General features: G+C 36.8%; 1 protein-coding gene across 1 annotated transcript in view; it reads right to left on the reverse strand.

Moving 5' to 3' along the window:
• Positions 1-20,060, reverse strand: part of SPAG17 (sperm associated antigen 17) — a 262,478-nt gene that overhangs the window by 79,939 nt on the left and 162,479 nt on the right. Inside the window, exons 21-25 of the mRNA XM_057500594.1 lie at positions 11,169-11,408; positions 10,094-10,205; positions 8,067-8,216; positions 6,778-6,891; positions 2,432-2,607 (exon numbers count right to left, since the gene is read on the reverse strand). Of these exons, the coding sequence (XP_057356577.1) occupies positions 2,432-2,607; positions 6,778-6,891; positions 8,067-8,216; positions 10,094-10,205; positions 11,169-11,408 (792 nt within the window). The remainder of the gene's footprint in view (positions 1-2,431; positions 2,608-6,777; positions 6,892-8,066; positions 8,217-10,093; positions 10,206-11,168; positions 11,409-20,060) is intronic.

Genomic DNA, 20,060 nt, shown 5'->3' on the forward strand with positions numbered 1-20,060 from the left:
CAAAAAGGCATCCTACAGTATGGGAGAATATATTTGTCAATGACATATCTGACAAAGGGTTAACATCCAAAATATAAAAAGAACTCACACTCCTCAACACCCAAAAAGCAAATAACCTGATTAAAAAATGAGTGGAGGATATGAAGAGACATTTCTCCAAAGAAGAAACTCAGATGGCCAACAGAGACATGAAAAGATGGTGCCCATCACTAATCATCAGGGAAATGCAAATTAAAACCACAACAGATATCACCTCACACCAGGAAGGATGGCCAGCATCAAAAAGACTAAGAACAACAAATGCTGGTGAGGATGCGGAGAAAGGGGAACCCTCCTCCTACACTGCTGGTGGGAATGTAAAGTAGTTCAGCCATTGTGGAAAGCAGTATGGAGGTTCTTCAAAAAACTAAAAATAGAAATACCATTTGACCCTGGATTCCCACTCCTTAGAATTTACCCAAAGAATATAAGTTCTCAGATTCAAAAAGACATATGCACCCCTATGTGTATTGCAGCACTATTTACAATAGCCAAGAAATGGAAGCAACCTAAGTGTCCATCAGCAGAGATGAATGGATAAAGAAGAAGTGGTACATGTACACAATGGAATACTATTCAGCCATAAGAAACAAACAAATCTTACCATTTGCAACAACATGGCTGGAGCTGGAGGATATTATGCTCAGTGAAATAAGCCAGGCAAGAGAAAGACAAGTGCCAAATGATTTCCCTCATTTGTGGAGCATAATAGCAAAGCAAAAGTGAAGGAACAAAATAGCAGCAGACTCACAGACTCCAAGAAGGAAGGAGTGGTTACCAAGGGGGAGTGGTGGGGGAGGGCGGATGGGGAGGGAGGGAGAAGGGGACTGAGGGATATTATGTTCAGTTCACATGGTGTGAGGGGTCACAGGGAAAACAGTGTAGCACAGAGAAGGCAAATATTGAATCTGTGGCATCTTACTATACTGACGGACAGTGACTGCACTGGGGTATGGGTGGGGACTTGATAATATGGGTAAATGTAGTAACCACATTGTTTTTTCATGTGAAACCTTCTTTTCACATGAAACCTTAATAAAAAATTGTAAAAAAAGTTAATGAGGGTTTGGGTGTATCTACTTAAAAATTCCTAATCAATATTATGCTAACTATGTCTCAATCCCTTGTTTGGTTATGTGCACTCCAGAATGAAAGCCATTTGGTTACTTGCAAACAATTCCTAATTGATAATCATTTCAGGTTTTCCAATTGGCTCTCTTTTTTCAGCCACTAAAATCATTTGAACTGGTTCCCATTACTGGATCTTTAGTTTATTCTAAGGAGTTCCCTCTTGTTGATTATTTAGTTTTTTCTGTCTTTGTCAATAACAGAAATAAATCTAGATAGTTAGCTGAAAATTAGTTAAAAACACAAAGTACAATTAAGAGAAAAAGCTTAGGAAATTCTGTAAAATGAACAGTAATGCTCAAAGACATGAGCCTGCCATGACAAATCTATTGTTATATGCAAAACCAGTAATTGTCTCCCTTTTGTTACTGTCAATTTTTAAAATATTGGGTGAACTAATTGGTTGGTTACCAAATTGCTACAGGCCAAATTAAGGAATTACCTGGGGTTATTTTGCTCAACACTTGTATTTTTTTATTTAACAAGGCCTTATTTTCAAGTGTCCTGTCTTCAGAAAACTCATGTCATGTAGCTATATAAATATACCACAGAGGCTAACACTCAAACCCCAGAACTTTTAAAGGTCCAGGGTCTGAAATCTAGATCCCTGATCACTTTTTAACATATTATTTTCTTTTAATAAGTTGAGTATTTACACATATACAAATTGTACTAGTGAACACCAAAACAAGTCCAATTTTTATCAATAGCTTCCTCTTTCCTCTTTTAGAATATCTTTAGGTCCATATTTTTCTATTAGGAAAATGTTTAGAGTCAAAGCCCATATGTATGAGTGTGTTTGCATTTTATGAAGGGTTGAAGGTAGAGGCTGCAATACTTTTTAATCAAAAGTGGGGGTTCTTCAGTTTTGCTGAAGTCCAAGGCTATCAAATGAAAGTGTTTCCACTATTTAGTTAGAAATCTTCCTCTTCCAATAGTTATCTCAATGGAACCAAATAAGGTTTTTAAAGTAAGGATTGATAGGAGCTGGACCATGCAAGAACCAGGGTGGAAAAAAGGGTTGAACTAGTCATTTTGAGTTTAGATGAATGACTTGAGACAGTTTGCTTATGACATTATATTTCCTGGCATGGGAAACCAACTTCCATGTGCAAATCTCTTCTTGACCATTCAAAATTGAAACCTCATGGACTACTAATACATCTGCACAATAAAATGTATGTGTTGTGAATATACTACAATGTTTAGAAAGTTAGCATGGAGGCAGAAGCTGAGTTTGGGGAATCCAGCAAGGTCCGTTCACCTTTTTCTCCTCTTCTTTTGGGTTCTCCTCCTCTTTCAGGGATTCTTTGGGTTTTTCTTTGCCTTTTATTTTCGCTTTACCTTTGCCTTGAGGAACAGTCACGATAGCAGGAATTGCTGTTGGAATAAGTGCTGATGGGATATTCAACATTGATTCCAAATCAGGGTCCTTATCCTCTATAAAGAGAAAAAGGAGAAAACAGGTAAGTTAGGCATTTATGTTTCATATGTTTGTTAAAATTTATATTTCAAACATTTATACCAGTTGGCAACAATTGCCAAATATGATTTATCGGTTGGATAGATTTCAGGGGTAATGTAGTTGACTTGAAAATCAGAACTGTAGTTAAAAATTATGAGGTGCTCAATGCTTTGATGATATTTAACTGAGTCATTAGTTAACATGCTCTTGCTTTCCCATCCAGACTGTACACCTCTAACAATAGGGCAATCACCATGTCTACATTTATGTGAGAAATATTTATCGAGAGGCTCTTACATGAAAATGTTTGTAGCAGTGGGCAATAATGAAAAAAATTACGTAAAAGACATTATGAAGACAAAATAGTCTAAATAAGATCTGCAGCCAAATAGCTTCAATACAAAGACATGTTAAATAGGAACATAATAACAGATGCAAACAAAGAAATACTGAAATAAAATATTGCTAGCTGAGACTGTAAACGTTTTCTTCTGGAAGATTAATTTTATTCTCGGTTTTAAGGAATTGTCAGAATTCTTGAAGAAGAGCTGATGTGTGCAGGGATGTTATACCGAAAGTTTCTGAGCATTCTTTATGTCTTGGACCCCAGTCTCTCCTGGGTTCCAGGATAGCACGCCCACCTGGATCTCCTCCTCCACCTCTCTGGTCAACTTTTTTCTCAGTTTCCCTGACTCTTCCTCTTTCAGCCTCTTACATGTTGTTAGGCCCCAGGGGTTTTCCCCTTATTGTTATACAACAGATGTTCTCAACTGTGGCTACCCATAATAATTACTCATGGAATTAAAAAATAAAAAGTGCTCAGGCCCCCACCTTGACTACTGAATCAGGATCTCTGGGATGAAGCCCAGAATTTATATTTGTGAAACATCCACATGATTGTGATACACAGCTAGGGCCGAGCACTTTTATTACGTATATTAGATCTGAGTGTCTCATTCACTTCTGGTGCTCCAGTCTTCTACATGCTACTAACTCCAGAATTCACATTTCGAGACATGACCCGTCTTCTCAGCTCCAGATCCATATTTCCAACCACTTTTAGACATCTCCTCTTAGCTGCAGTACTGCAGACATTCCAAACTCAGTAAACCTCTCCTATCCCAAGCGGGGCAACTCTCCTATATTCTGAATCTCAGTTAATGCCATGACCAATCATGAACCTTGTTTTCCGAGTTAGACATTGAGATCATTCACATTTTCTCTTTTTGACTTACTCTACACGTTCAAACAGTCACCAAGCCCTCAGAAAATTTTCTCAAATCCTCTCTCTCTTACTCACTCCTATCACCTTAGCTCAGTCTGTCATTCATTACCTCTTGCATGATTTTTTGGGGCAGTCTCCTAACTGATATCAGGGTACCTCCAATACCACCACTTCAGTGAACTATCCAAACTCTCTAAAACTATGCTCCTAAAATAAAATCTGATCATGTCACTTCCCTTATATTCCTTAAAGACTTCTGCTGCTCACTAATCATACAGGGCATACAATACTCACTTTCCTCTACTCCAGCCACACTCATTTTTTTACCTTTCCAAATGGATGCCATGCTTTTATGCAATGTGATTTATGCAAATGGTTCTTACTGTCTACAAATACCCTTCCTTGTTTCTTTGTCTAGATATCTCCCACCATCTCTAAAGTCCCATCTCAGGAGCTATACTTTCTGTCTGAAGTATTTTCTATCTGTCCCCAGCATTCTGTTTATACACAATTTCTAGCAGTTGTGGAGTTATTTCTCTATATGTATTTTCTTTTCCCATTAGACTATGAGTTCTTTGAGTAGATGTACCATATTTTATTCATCTTGGTGGCTCAGTCACAGCAAGTTGCCTGGCCCATAGGAAGTACAGTATATAAGTAAGTGAATGGCACCCAGTTATGGGTAGCTGGAAACTCTTCCCCCTCATCCCCATCCATGTACTCAATCAAACAATATTTATTGGGTATCTACTAATAGGTGCCATGAGCTAGGTAGCCAATGATGAATGAGACTACAAGAAAGCTATAAAAAGTAACAGGTAGTTCAGATGAAGGAATGCTTAGGTACAAGGTTGTGTATTAAGTCTGTGATTGGAAGTATAGAGAGCCATGGAAACCCAGAAGAAAGGCATCTAACACAGAATGCCTCCATACAACCTACACTTTGGTTATACTGTGGTTTGGCTTTCCATAAATGTGCCAAGCTTTTGTAGTATTGAGCTTTTGCACACACTATTCATGGTATCTAGAATTCTCTTCTTTGGTTCTTTGCCTAGGCAAGTCTCATTTCCTTAAAAGGCCCACTTTACATGCTCCTGCTACTTGGTCTATGAAGCATTTCTCAGAGGAAGTAACCTGCAAACTGAGAACGGAGAGATGGGGAGGAGTATAATTGTTGAAAGTGGTGGTATACAGTGCAAAAGAAAGTATTCTGAGCAAGTGGCACAGCATTAGCAAATGGCCAGAGATAAGAGAAAACATATTCAAGAAACTTGAAAGGCACAAAAAGAATAGGTTAGCCAAGATGTGGAAATAACCTAAATGTGTCTTGCCCCAAATTCTGCAATTTGTGGCAACATGGATGATCCTTGAGGACGTTGTACTTAGTGAAGTAAGCCAATAGCAGAAAGACAAATTCTGCATGATTCCATTTACATGAGGTATCTAAGATAATCAAATTCATAGAATCAGAGTAGAATGGTGTTGCCAGGGGCTTGGGGAGAAGGAAATGGAGACTTAATAATTAATGGGCATAAAATATCAGTTAAACAAGATGAATAAGCTCTAGAGAACTATGGATATCCAATTAAGGGAGGAAAATTGGGTTGGAAATTTGTTTATTGATTAGCAGATAAAAGTTATTAAATATTAGTATTAGATGTACCCTTGAGGAATTTATAGTATATTTTTCACAAAGACTCATGCCTTCAACATTTTTAATATACAGGAAACAAAACATTACTTATCCACACTATAAACATTTTCAAATGCAGTACTTATAACCTAAGGTTAGGAACATTTGTTTTAAATGGAATGATTGCATATTAACTCAAGAAGAAAGAAATCACTTAGAAAATAGTGTCAACATAGTTCATAGTAGAGTATAAATATCTTAATCTGAAATAATGATAACCTGTGTTCACAAAGGATAGGAATTTTTGGTGACTGTATGTGATAATGGATTTTAAATAACATGATTCGTTAGGCACAAATCACTTCTTCAAGTGCTGGTTTAAAAACAAATCAAATAGAAATTTAAGACAAAATCCCAAATAAACCAAAAATACTAACAAATTTAATGGGCTCTCCATCTCATGAGAGTACTATAATTTTTGGCACAAGGTAGGAAGATTGTAATGATCCATGGGAATATTGTCTCTGCAGAAAAGGACCTATATAGTAAGGCATATAATTGGATTGACATGATCTACACATAGTTTTAAAGTTACATAGCATAGAGTTTACATTTATCTTTAAATTTTGTAAACTTAAAAAAAATCTGTTGTGGTTATATCCCTGTAAAATGCAGGGGCACCCGCAAAATTTCCTAATTGGTTCTTGGTAAAGTGACATGTTATTTTGTGGTTTGTAAGGAAATAGCTTCCAGTTGGAGAATTCGTTTATTAAAAGTGGGGTAAAGAAATCCTTCAAGATGTCCAATGAATGGCTCCTTTAAGACTAACGTTCTGAAGCACACTGAGCTGTTCTACAATCAAAGGATTCATAAAAATATTCTGTGGAAAACCAAGAGGATTCCTTGGCAAATCACGCTTTCTTTGGCACCAATTAACAAACTTATTTTCATGGACTAGTCAACAAAGATAACTGGAATATATATATGCGTGTGTATACATATATACATGATCTTGTATGTATAAGTGATTACATGGAAGATTTTATATATATGATAAATACAGTTTGAAATGTCAAAGCACTTATTTTCTATGTATGAAAGATTTTATATATATACATATATACATGTATATGCACATTTATATGTACACACTCACACATATATTCCCACCCTTCAAAAAATGAGGGACATTAAGTCAGAACATGTTTATTAACAGGTGAGCAGACTGAGGATGTACAGACACCCTTGGTCAGGGAACGTTTATTCTTTCCGTTCTGTTTATTTCACCTGGCGCCATTCCGCTCGATCCATAGTAACTTATTGAGAGGCAGAATCCATTTTCCAAGGTGGCAGAAAAAGAGCCAAACTTACTGACAGCTTTATTCTCTGCAGCTGATTGTTCTAAAAGACAAAATCAAATCAAGGACATTTCCATTTTATTAAAAAGAAATGTAAGCAAAACTTAATGCAAAGTAGAAATCACCTAAATAGCTAAGAACATGCCTATGATTAAGTAAATTATGATATATATGAATATACTAATAAATTATTATGAAATAAAAAGATAGCTTGTTTCTCAAAGAATACTTAATGAGTAGAAAAATGCTCATGATGATAATGTAAAAAAATATTATGTGTAGTGGTTACCACTGTGGTGGTAGAATTATGGGCAACTGTTATTTTCTTTAAATATTCCTATATTTCCTACTTTTTGAAATAATAAACCATATGTTTTTTAAAGGGCTAATTGTCCAATTTAATTAAAAACACAGTAAATACAAAGAAAATTGAAGCAAACCCATATGTTTTTATATCAGATAAAACATAGAAAAGTAATTACAATTAAAAAAAATATTTCTTGTATACATTCAAGATTGTCAAACATTATATTCTTGAGTTTGGAAAATACTGTGGCCATAACTAAATTTATTAGTGAGATTTAGTTACTGATCTTATTACTAATTTAGGTCCAAAATATTTTATTTATTAACTCATCTCCTTTTACACATATAATCCTTTTCACTTTGGGCAGGAAGCAATTAACTTCCCCAGACGGTATTGCCTAGGGATGTTAAATGGTGTTATCAGGAAGTTTCATGGTCTAGAATCATTGGACATTCACTTGGATGAGCATAGAAAGAAAGCCCATCATTTGCAGCAAACAGTCAAAAGAGAAACTAAACCTTCAATAGGAATCAATTATTGAGGACCTGAGTCCTAGAGACTGCCCTTGGTCAGGTGCATAAAACAAAATTCAGGCCAGAATGGAATTGTAAACTCAGTTTTGCTACATAACAGTAGCCAGGCTAGGTAGATTCTGTATGACACCTGGAACCAAAAGCTGGGTGCCCACAAGGGGTAATCCAAGTAAGCAGTCCACTATAGACAGACTGTGTACAAGGTATGCACACATTACATTTTGGAAAATGTATATGAGCAGAATGGCAAAACTTTAGCTGCCATCTGGAAAAATTGCACATGCTAAGTGCAAGGGGCGTACGTGTGTTTGTCAGGTGGAGGGGCCTGACAAACTGCTGAAGTGTTAAGGCCCACTGCCACAAAGATGTAGTGCGTACCCATTTCAAGATTGTGTCCTTCCTCTCCTTCTTCTTCCTTATCTTCTGAGGAATAATCCTCTTCCTTTTGAACAATTTCCTTAGGGTCTTTTAAATGAATTATAAAACTGTGCTTGTCCTTTTTCACTTTCACTTTGATAAAAGTTGGGCCTGAGAAGAATCATGGGATAGAAGATGGACTGATTATGACGCCCTGTTAAGCGGCTTGACAATATATGTAAATAATGCAACATAGAACTTAAGCCAGACAATACCTCTGGATACTACTATTTTTATAACAAGATGCCTAAGGGAATAAAGTGATGGTGGAACTCCAGGAATAAATGGCAGGTTGGGCCAGGGAGATGTTTGCAGACTCCTAAACAAATTATGGAGGAGAAAATAAATTGGTGGAGGCTAATGCATACCTCTACTCAACTTTATGATTAATCACATGAGATTGTAATGTGAAAGGGTTTTGCAGTTTATAAAGAAAGAAACGTTATAGTAGTTATTATTGTTAGTAAGAGCAGATAAAAATTTTTTTAACAACATATTCTCCCTTCCAGTGTTCTGACTCATTTTTTCGCCTCCACTCTCAGCTGTTTTCTTCTTTTTTAATTCAGCTTTTTCTTTTCAACATTTATTGTGTGATTGTCTCTCAAAATTGGCAGAAAAATTAGTATGAAAACAACATATTTGCTATGAACCATCTGAAATTTACATACATGATATGCAAATCTTAATAAGAGCAAGGAATAGTTACTGAAATAGAACATAATGTTACAAAACTTGAGTCCAGTGTTTTTCTTAGTTATGTGATTCTGAACTCCATTTTTAATTATTACTAACTGTACCCTATATGCAGGGATGATAGTCAACATATTAAACATATGATAACATAAATAAAGATGCATACCTGTATTTTAATAAAAATCCCTCTCTTGCTTTTTTTCCATTTTGTATTTTAAAGAAACAAATCTTACCTAATGAAATGGTCTGGCATTTGATATAAATTGTACTACAACCATTCTTTAAATAATCTGAACAATTTGCAGGGCATTTTATTTTAAAAATCATTGATACGATCTTTTGTTATTATCTAATGATGTTTCCACTTGAGCCATGATTGCACCTAAGGAAGAGCATCTAACACTTGCAATGATTTCCCCATTGAATTGATAGTTATTAGATGACAAGGAACAAGGAAGGAAAGAAAGAAAGCTATTGAGAAAGAGGGGGCAGAGGAAGGATAGGAGGGGAGAAGGGGTGGGCTGGTGTCATAGGCGGGTGCATAATCTTGTGGACCTTAAAAAAGGTCCTGCTCACATTCCCTCTACACTGACCTGTTCACAGCTCTCAGAGACCACTGCCCCTGACCAGACAGTAAGCTGTCAAATAAAACTCAGGTCCTCCAACCCACTTGAGGGATCTTTAAAATACGGTGAACAGATAAGCCCCGCAGGATGTCCCTGATAGGATCTCTTGAGCGCAGATCTGCTCTTGCCTTGAAAAGAATTCAGCATTTCCTTTAGAGGGTTTCCAGACTACATACATCCTTCTTAGCTCATATACTAGACCTGTCTCCCACTTAGACTTCTGAATCCAGAGGCAATTTCTCTAAAGGTAAAATAACTGGATATTGGCAGCAGGCCCCCAAGCTCTGTGCTCCAGAGCCAAACCAGAAGTTTGCTCTAAATTGAGTATGTGCTTGGATCTGAGGTAATACTATGTATTGTAATTAATCTTATTAATTAACAATTGACTTATTGCAATTACTATTATACTATTTTCCAATATATAGAAATATTTTAATAACTGGAATGTTCGTATTAGCCCCAGCTAACCTCTCAGCTGGCCGGTGCCTTGCAGAAATAATTATAAGCATGTGAAGTCTGAAAATGCTGATTGTGGTGCATAAATGAATCACAGTGGGCACATTACCACTCTCACCTATCACAGTCAGGAGTACAAAGCCCCATGATGATCTAAAATGAGTTAATATCTTCCAAGCTAGTTAATATTAACCAGCTGCTTTCAAAATGTACCTTTTTCAAATATTGTCTTTTCTACTTCAATCTGTCCTCCATCCGAAGGATACAGATAATTACTTGTTCCTGAGATTTGGATGGGTATATCTCCCATATCGTATCCATGAAACTAGAAGAGAAAACATCACGCTTTGAGTGTGCAACTAGAGCTGACAAAAATGAACTCATCAGTGTGAGCCAATTAAAGTTGTCATAATCTTAATTTCTGCTAAATGATTTGTCTGTCACTTTGTAGACTTAGAGGCTAGTGTCCATATCATTTCCAGCACATCCTGGTGTATTACAATAACAAGTGGAATAAGAGGAGGTCCATGCTTTTAAACTCTGCTCACTGGAGCATCTTTATAACCCAGGGCAAATCAAATCATTGTACTATTGCCAAGGCAGTGCGAGAAGAAATTAATTTCTCTTTCATTGGCCGTTAATGTTTTGTTTCAAGTGAACTGATATATTGAGGAGCGTTGATACTTTACTCTTTAGGAGTTCATATGTTAAAGATTTTTTAAATAAGTGTTGCTAATAGAGCTCCAAGTGATTCAGATGTATGCTAAAGTCTGAGAACAACTGGTATACAGTAGTAGCTAGAAACATCAAGGGATGTTAGTTTCTTTCCATTTTTTTTCCATTAAATTTTCCTCATTAAACCGTTTGAAAGAGAGATTGGCAAAGGGAAGATCTTACAAAAGCATACTAGCAAAAACCTGGATCTTGACAGAGAGGCAAGTGTCATTTGCAACAGATAAAGCCAACCATGGGTCCTCTTTGACCTATCAGAGTCGCTTATTTACATAAACCTACATGAATGTTTTTGTGTCAGATTCCCCTCTTTCCCGCTCTAGCAACCTGGCAAGAAGAACTGGCCTTGAGGGTGTTCCCATCTCAGCGACCCACCGCAAAGAAGGTCCTGGACATCAGAGGGCGGGCACAGGTCTGAGGGTGTCTCTGCCAAAAGAAACCCAAGGCCTTCTGTTCTGACAGTGAAGACTAAGAGCCCTATGTTTCCATGGAAGCTGTGTTTTTCCAAAAATAATCAGTAATGACCCCATCAGGCTTTTTAGGAAACTGATTTTACCGGATAAACGATCTCAGGTGCTGGTTGCCGGAGGGCCTCCTCCGGTACTTCTGGAATCTTCATTTGCTCTTCTTTAGCTTTTTCCTTGGAAGAAGATTTTTTCTTCAAAATCCTACTATCTTCCTTCTCTATCTGTTCCTGGCCTTTCTTCATACCAAATTCCTTACTCTTCTTTTCTGCTTTTTTTTCTTCCTTCAAGCATTCTTCTTCTGCTAACTGATCTTGTTCTTTTTTCCATGCCTGTAAACACATTAAAAAATTTATCAGGTTTTTGGATCTAATCAGATACCATTTGGATTCATTTTGGAGAACACTGAACATGACCTTTGTAAGTGGTACCTATGACAAATCAAAACAGTGAGCTAAAACTTTGGAGTCATCCTTGATTCTCTTTTGCTCACTAATTTCTGTACACTACGTCTTGCCTGTTCTTTTCAGAGAGTTCTCTTTATGTCCACTTTTCTCACATTAGTTCATGATTCTTTAGCTTGGGTCTTTTTTTATCTTTAACTGAACTCCTGCACCAACTTCTTAGCTGGTCCCATCTCCAATGTAAGTCCCACCCATGGTTAATCAGCAATATGGTAGGTTAGATGTCCAAAGGAACATTCCTGGCATAAAATGTTTCAAAAATGCTGGATAAAATATGAAAAGCATCATTGTAATGCATAGCAAGGCAGCCAGTAGAGTAAAGGGTATGAGGAAGCTCTGATGCAGTGGGGGACAGGGCACTGGAGAGGGTGGTTTCCCAGGGTTATCTGCCGATGGCTGTCAGCCCAGAACTTGAATTTTAATGGGTTATGAGATTAGAGCCCTAACCTGGGAGATCATATCAGAGACCACTGAATACAGCAGGTACTTAAAAAAAAGGTACACCTTCATGGGGTGAATTAGAAAAACATCTTGCCCCATAAGGAAGACCATGCATTCCTTGGCCCTGAGTTAACAGCAGGAGGAGTATGGGATGTGGAGAAAAGTGTCCCCAAGGCACCCCTAACCACAAGCCTGTCCTCACACAAGTCTATGGCCAAAATGCATATTACCTAACACCTTTATTCTAAAAAGGTTGTAGTTTGATAGGAACTCACAAATGAAAATCACAAAACATAAGGAAGTAAGCCCAAAGCAAGAACCTGAGGGAAAACATACTATGAAATTATTCTCAGACTGCAGATATTGGGATTAACAGAAACAGAATATAAAATATTTTAGTATGCTTAAATAAAGAAAAGGAGCCATCAAAAGTATAAGAAAGAAACAAGAGAGTATGTGTGGGTAAAACTGTAATATTTCCAGAATATCTCACCTGGCTTTAGTACATCTGCATAGCAATAGAAGTTCAGAGGTGGAAAGAAGTATGGTTTTAGTGCATTTGCATCATTCCTCAGAAGTGGAGAGAAGTTCATCTACATATCAATGGGTAATTACCTGGGCAACCGAGGGTGTGACTGAACCTGAGAGGTTAAGGGGAGGGGGCTGGCTTACTTGTTTGCTGGCTTCTTCCAGAGCAGAGGAGAAAGATGGCTTGGGACTGCAGTTTGTGAGCAATAAATGGGTTTTAAACTTTATTTCTCCCTTTGACTGATTTCGGTTTTTCAGAGGTATTTTGCCCCAGGATCTCCTCTCCCTGGACTTACATCTGGCAGTAGTTGGCAGGGCTCCTCTGAACCTGAAATCTGTCATAAAGGGGTATGACCTTTGGGAGGGCCACCCCTAGAAATGATGGGAAGAATTGGCTCTGATGCCGAGGAAAGTGTATCTACACTCATGTGGTCGTGGAGGCACCACCACCGCTGCTGGCCACGCCAACCCCAGCCTGTGGCCCGAGCCTAAGGCTACTGCTTCTGCCACTGCTGCTGCTCCTGCTGCGGGCTGGAGCCTGGTCACTACTATGGAAAGGAGCAGAGGTCTGGGTCACCTTGATAGAGAAGCAACTGGCTGCTGTGTACCATGCCTTGCTGCCTACGGAGCCCATCGCTGGAACTGCTCTGACCAAGATAATAACCACCTATTCCATCGCAGGGCGGGTGAGAAACTGGACCCAAAGGCCACAGAGTTGTGTGGCACAGACACCTACCAAATACCATGTGACTGGCCATTTGCCTTTGGCATCCCCAGGGAATGATGAAGCAGACACATTGGCCCAGGTGCGCTGGCTAGAAGGAAAGCCTGTCTCTGATATGGCTAATTGCTACACCAGCATTTGTTGCACACAGGGCAAAAGAAAATGTGGGCTATAGCCCATTGGTGGGGCTTGCCATTGGCCTTTGAAGAAGTCAGCCGAGCCCGGAAGGAGGGCCCTGCACATTGTGCAGATCAGCAAACCAAGAGGGGCCTAGAGTGTCTCTTTGCAGCCTATGGCCAGTCGCTGGTGATTGAGAGCAATCAAGGCAGCCACTTTATTGGACATGTGTTACAAGGATGGGTGCAGCAATTAAGAAGAAAATGGACGTGGCCCTGGACATTTTGACACATGGACCGGTGATGGCTGGCTCTTCTGGCACCTTGGGGAAAAGGTCTGGAAGCTGGCCTCCTGTGTACTCCTGGAGTAACAGCAAAGTGACCCCCCCCAAAATCAATTGTTTGCTTCTACTGTCCTTGTGTCCTGGATGCACTCCCTGGCTGCAGCTGCCCTATGATGGCTGGAATGGATGAGCTTTGGACTTAATCTGCATGGGACTTTGAACCTAGCTGAATCCTCTGGCTTGAGAATTATCATGATTGTGTTGCTCTTGTCAAGAAAAGAAATGCTTAAAGAGAGGCTTGACTTTGTCTAATGTTTGGTAAAAGTTTGTGAGTAATCTAGCATGGTTGTTAGGACTGAGTAAACAAGTACAGAAACATATTTTGTGTTTAGTGAGAGATTGTGCTGTAAAGTACATTTATTTAATCTGCATAGGCTGAATCCTCTGGTTTGAAGATTATCATGATTTTATTGTTGCTATTGCATGTCATAAGTTTGGTCGGAAGAGGGGGAATGAGTAAATTGTAAGGTGAGATTTCTGGAGGGGTGGCCTATGGATAAAATTGTAATATTTCCAGAATATCTTGCCTGGCTTTAGTACATCTGCATATCAATAGGCATTCAGAGGTGGAAAGAAGTATGGCTTTAGTGCATTTGCATCATTCCTCAGGGGTGGAGAGAAGTTCATCTTCATATCAGTGGGTAATTACCTGGGCAAAGCAGGGCTTATTTGTACCTGAGAGGTGAGGGGGAGGGCCAGTTTTGTTTCTGCCAGAGCAGGAAAGAGAGAAACAACCCCAGACTGCAGTTTGTGAGCAATAAACAGATTTTAAACTTTATTTCTCCCTTTGACTGATTTCAGTTTTTAGAGGTATTTTGCCCTGGGATTTCCTCTCCCTGGACTTACAGTATGGAAAATAGCAAGGTGAGTTTGAAAGTCCTCTGGGAATTGGAAAAGAACTTTTGAAAAGGCAATATTTGAACAGATAATGGCTGAGACATTTCCAGAGTTGAAGAAAGACACTAATCCTTAAATTCAGGAAGACCAATGGATCAAAAACAAGAAATAACAGTGGTGTGTTGGACCTGGCTCATACTGACTTGAAAGAGTTTATTGTTAAATTTTCAGGAATTCTGCAATCTGGTTGTTAACCACAGTCATTAAAAATTAAATTATATAAATGCACAATTAAATAATGTAAACATATATATATGTATATACATAGTTTATAATATAAATAAAGGCAATAAATGCATAAAACTTACCAATTTCCTATTTATTTTGTTACATTTCACTATTATCTATGCTTTTGAAATTATGCCAATGATATCTGTACCATAGAAATACAATATAATGATATGCTATTGTATATTGTTTCCAACTCTGCATTCAGTGATGTCATATGAAATTAACTATAATGGGGGTATATACACTACAGATATCAGCAGATGCTACAAATTAGGGATTGATTATTTGTTGAATCTAGAATTAAAAGTGGTGGAGAAAATGTTAATAATGGAGGTGAACTTAAAAGTGTGTCATTGTTTGGAGTTGTTACATTGTACTAGAACAAAAAATTAAGGAAATATTATTCTAGTATTTAAAAACTATTATCTGATTCAGCAAATAAGTTGCTCATGTTATTGATGAGTGAGTGAGACATATCCCTTTTGTCTTACTTATTCATGTCAATGAAAATATCAATCACATTCATTTGTCAGCTGTAACCACAGGTTGGCTAAAGATAAAAGAAACTTAGCAAAATTCAATGAAAAGCATTCTGTGAGAATCAACTGGCTAAATGTAATTTACAAAAAGTATTATATGTTTTATTATTTGTAAATTGTGTGCTATACATATTATATATTAGTAAAATTTAGAATAAACTTATGCATACTCATGTTGATATATACACATTTTTTTCTTTCCTAGAGAGCTATTGCTAAACAGTTTAGTAGTAACCACTGAATGTTTTCAAAGCTGCTAGAGAGAAAAGATAAAACAATCAAGGAATGACAAATTAGACTAACTCTCAATCTATTAACAACTACATGGTCAGCCAGGAAAATGTAGAATAATATCTTGAGAGTTCTAAAAAACTCAACCAAGAATTTTATAAATGAAAACCATGTTTAATGAATAAGGGTAAAGTAAAGCCATTTTTCAAATAAGTAAAAACTGAGGTTTACTAGAAAAACCTCCACTAGGGAAAGTTCTAAAGGAAATAATCCCAAGATACGAGATGTGAGAAGAAAGGCTTATAAAAACAAGTTGTAAACCTGGGGCTAAATCAAAATAAATAGACTATCTAAAACAATGACAATAAAAATGTCTAATTTATAGGAACATAATAATCAAGATAAAACTTAAACATAAGTTGGGAGGGATAAAGTAAATTTTAATTAGTTTGAATAGTTCCTTGTATTGTTCTGGAAGAAAGTAAAGATATTAAGTTTAGACTTCATTAAACTATATGTATAAGTTGAATTTCTACAAAAACCACAAGTAGAATAGAAAAAAGTGTATATATTCTAAACATTTCCTATCACGGGCCAGTTAGTAAATATTTCAGCCTCTTGGGGTCAATAGGTAAAAATCAAGGACATTATGTAGGTACTTAGGTAACAAGCAAGAGAAGTAATTTCTGCAAATATTTTATTGACAAATGATTGTGTACTTTTTTTTTTTTTTGCAATACAGGTCTACTAATAAGAAAAAAAAGAAATCTTTTTGGGGAGAGTAACATTTCACTTAATTAGCATTAAAATTAGCATTCCCTATCATCAGAATGATTGCAAATGAAAAGACTGACTAGAAAAGAAGTCAAGAAAGGTGAAAAAAAAAGGACTATAGAAAAGGCAGGAAAAGAGAATATAGCTTTGATGAAGAAATTCCAAACATATAATTAATTAGAATAGCTATAAACAGATTTAACACTCTCGTTAAATGAGAGATTATAAGACATAAGTTTTAAAAAACTCTAGGGTATAGTCCCCATTGGCAGGAGACACTTAAAATATAATGACACAGAAAGATTAAAATAAAGAGATGAAATTTGCTACTTAAATGCTATCTAAAAGAAAGCTCTTATCCTTTTATTTTTCTTTACTTTTATTAGAATCAGCTTTTCACATTTCATAAATCTTTTGAGATTTTGGTAGGAATTCCAGTGTATTTAATTTCCTAAATTGAATCTTCTCATCCATTACCATGGTATATTTTCCCACTTATTTAGGTGTTAAATGTTCTTTGATAATATGTTGTAATTTACTCCATAAAGACTTTGCATAATTTTATTAAATTATTTTTCTTGGTACCTTATAGTATTGTTACACTCATGAGTGATATTTCTTTTCTATTACATTTTCTAACTGGTTATTGCTGGTGAAAGGAACTCCAGTGATTTTTTTACATGCTGATCTTCTTTACAGCAACCTTGGTATACTTCCTCAATTCATTTAAAAAGGCAACAAAACAAGTAACAAGAGACAAAGGAGAACATTTCATAATAATAAAAGGGTCAGTCCAACAAAAGGATATAACTATTATAAATACCTATGCACCCAACACAGAATCACCTACATATGTGAAACAAATACTAACAGAATTAAAGGGGGGAAATAGAATGCAATGCATTCATTTTAGGAGACTGCAACACACCACTCACTCCAAAGGACAGATCCACCAGACAGAAAATAAGTAAAGAGACAGAGGCACTGAACAAAATATTAGAACAGATGGACCTAATGGACATCTACAGAATTCCACACTCAAAAGCAACAGGATATACATTGTTCTCAAGTGCACATGGAACATTTTCAAGAATATATCATATACTAGGCCACAAAAACAACCTCAGTAAATTAAAAAAGACTGAAATTGAACCAACAAGCTTCTCAGATTACAAAGGTATGAAACTTGAAATAAATTACACAAAGAAAACGAAAAAGCCCACAAACATGTGGAGGGTTAATAATATGCTCCTAAATACTCAATGGATCAATGACCAAATAAAAACAGAGATCAAGCAATATATGGAGACAAATGACAACAGTGATACAAAAACACAAAATCTGTGGGACACAGCGAAAGCCGTGCTAAGAGGGAAATATATTGCAATACAGGCCTACCTCAGGAAAGAAGAACAATCCCAAATGAACAGTCTAAACTCACAATTAATAAAACTAGAAAAGGAAGAACAAATGAGGCCCCAAGTCAGTAGAAGGAGGGACATAATAAAGATTAAAGCAGAAATAAATAAAATTGAGAAGAATAAAAACAATGAAAGAATCAATGAAAGCAGGATCTGGTTCTTTGAGAAAATAAACAAAATAGATTAACCCATAGCCAGAATTATCAAGAAAAAAAGAGAGTCTACACACAAACAGGATCAGAAGTGAGAAAGGAAAAATCACTACAGACACCACAGAAATACAAAGAATTATGAGAGAATACTATGAAAAATTATATGCTAAAAAATGGGATAACCTAGAAGAAATGGACAACTTTCTAGAAAAATATAACCTTCCAGAGCTGACCCAGGAAGAAACAGAAAATATGAATAGACCAATTACCAGCAAAGAAATTGAATTGGTAATCAAAAAACTACCTAAGAACAAAATCCCTGGACCAAATGGCTTCACTGCTGAATTTTATCAAACATTTAGTGAAGACCAATACCCACCCTCCTTAAAGTTTTCCAAAGAGTAGAAGAGGAGGGAATACTTCCAAACTCATTCTACGAGGCCAACATCACTCTAATACCAAAACCAGACAAAGACACCACAAAAAAAGAAAATTACAGGCCAATATACCTGATGAACATAGATGCAAAAATACTTGATGAAATATTAGCAAACTGAATTCAAAAATACATCAAAAAGATCATCCATCATGATCAAGTGGGATTCATCCCACGGACGCAAGGATGGTACAACATTGGAAAATCCATCAACATCATCCACTACATCAACAAAAAGAAGGACAAAAAACACATGATCCTCTCCAGGGATGCTGAAAAACCATTTTACAAAATTCAACATCCATTCCTGATAAAAACTCTCAACAAAATGGGTATAGAGGGCAAGTACCTCAACATAATAAAAGTCATATACGACAAACCCACAGCCAACATTATACATAACAGTGAGAAGCTGAAAGCTTTTCATTTAAGATCAGTAACAGGAAAAGGATGCCCATTCTCCCCACTTCTTTTGAACATACTTCTGGAGGTCCTAGCCACAGCAATCAGACAACACAAAGAAATAAAAGGCATCCAGATTGGCAAGGAAGAAGTCAAATTGTCCCTGTTTGCAGATGACGTGATATTGTACATAAAAAACCCTAAAGAATCCACTCCAAAACTACTAGATCTAATATCTGAATTCAGCAAAGCTGCAGGATACAAAATTAATACACAGAAATCTATTGCATTCTGTGTATTTCTGAAAGCAACGAGAAATCAGGAAAACAGTTCCATTCACAATTGCATCAAAAGAATAGAATAAACCTAACCAAGGAAGTGAAAGACCTATACCCTGAAAACTACAAGACACTCTTAAGAGAAATTAAAGAGGACACTTAGACATGGAAATTCATCCCATGCTCTTGGCTAGGAAGAATTAATATTGTCAAAATGGCCATCCTGCCTAAAGCAATATACAGATTCAATGTGATCACTGTCAAAATACCAACAGCGTTCTTCAGTGAACTAGAGCAAATCATTCTAAAATTCATATGGAATGACGAAAGATCCTGAATAGCCAAAGCAATCCTGAGAAGGAAAAATAAAGCAGGGGGAATTAAGCTCCCTGTCTTCAAGCTCGACTACAAAGTCACATTAATCAAGATAATTTGGTACTGGCACAAGAACAGACCCATAGACCAGTGGAACAGAATAGAGAGCCCTGATATAAACCCAAGCATATGTGGTCAATTAATGTACGATAAAGGAGCCATGGATATACAATGGGGAAATGACAGCCTCTTCAACAGCTGGTGTTGGCAAAACTAGACAGCTACATGTAAGAGAATGAAACTGGATCATTACCTAACCCCATACACAAAAGTAAACTCAAATGGATCAAAGACCTGAATGTAAGTCATGAAACCATAAAACTCTTAGAAAAAAATATAGACAAAAATCTATGGGACATAAACATGAGCAACTTCTTCATGAACATATCTCCCTGGGCAGGGGGAACAAAAGCAAAAATGAACAAGTGGGACTATATCAAACTAAAAAGCTTCTGTACAGCAAAGGATACCATCAGTAGAACAAAAAGACATCCTACAGTATGGGAGAATATATTCATAAATGACATATCCGATAAGGGGCTGACTTCCAAATTATATAAAGAGCTCATGCAACTCAACAAACAGAAAGCAAAAAAGTCAATTAAAAAATGGGCAGAGGAGCTGCCATTCT

The sequence above is a fragment of the Manis pentadactyla genome, chromosome 4 (genome assembly GCF_030020395.1).
Source record: "Manis pentadactyla isolate mManPen7 chromosome 4, mManPen7.hap1, whole genome shotgun sequence".
Taxonomy (NCBI): domain Eukaryota; kingdom Metazoa; phylum Chordata; class Mammalia; order Pholidota; family Manidae; genus Manis; species Manis pentadactyla.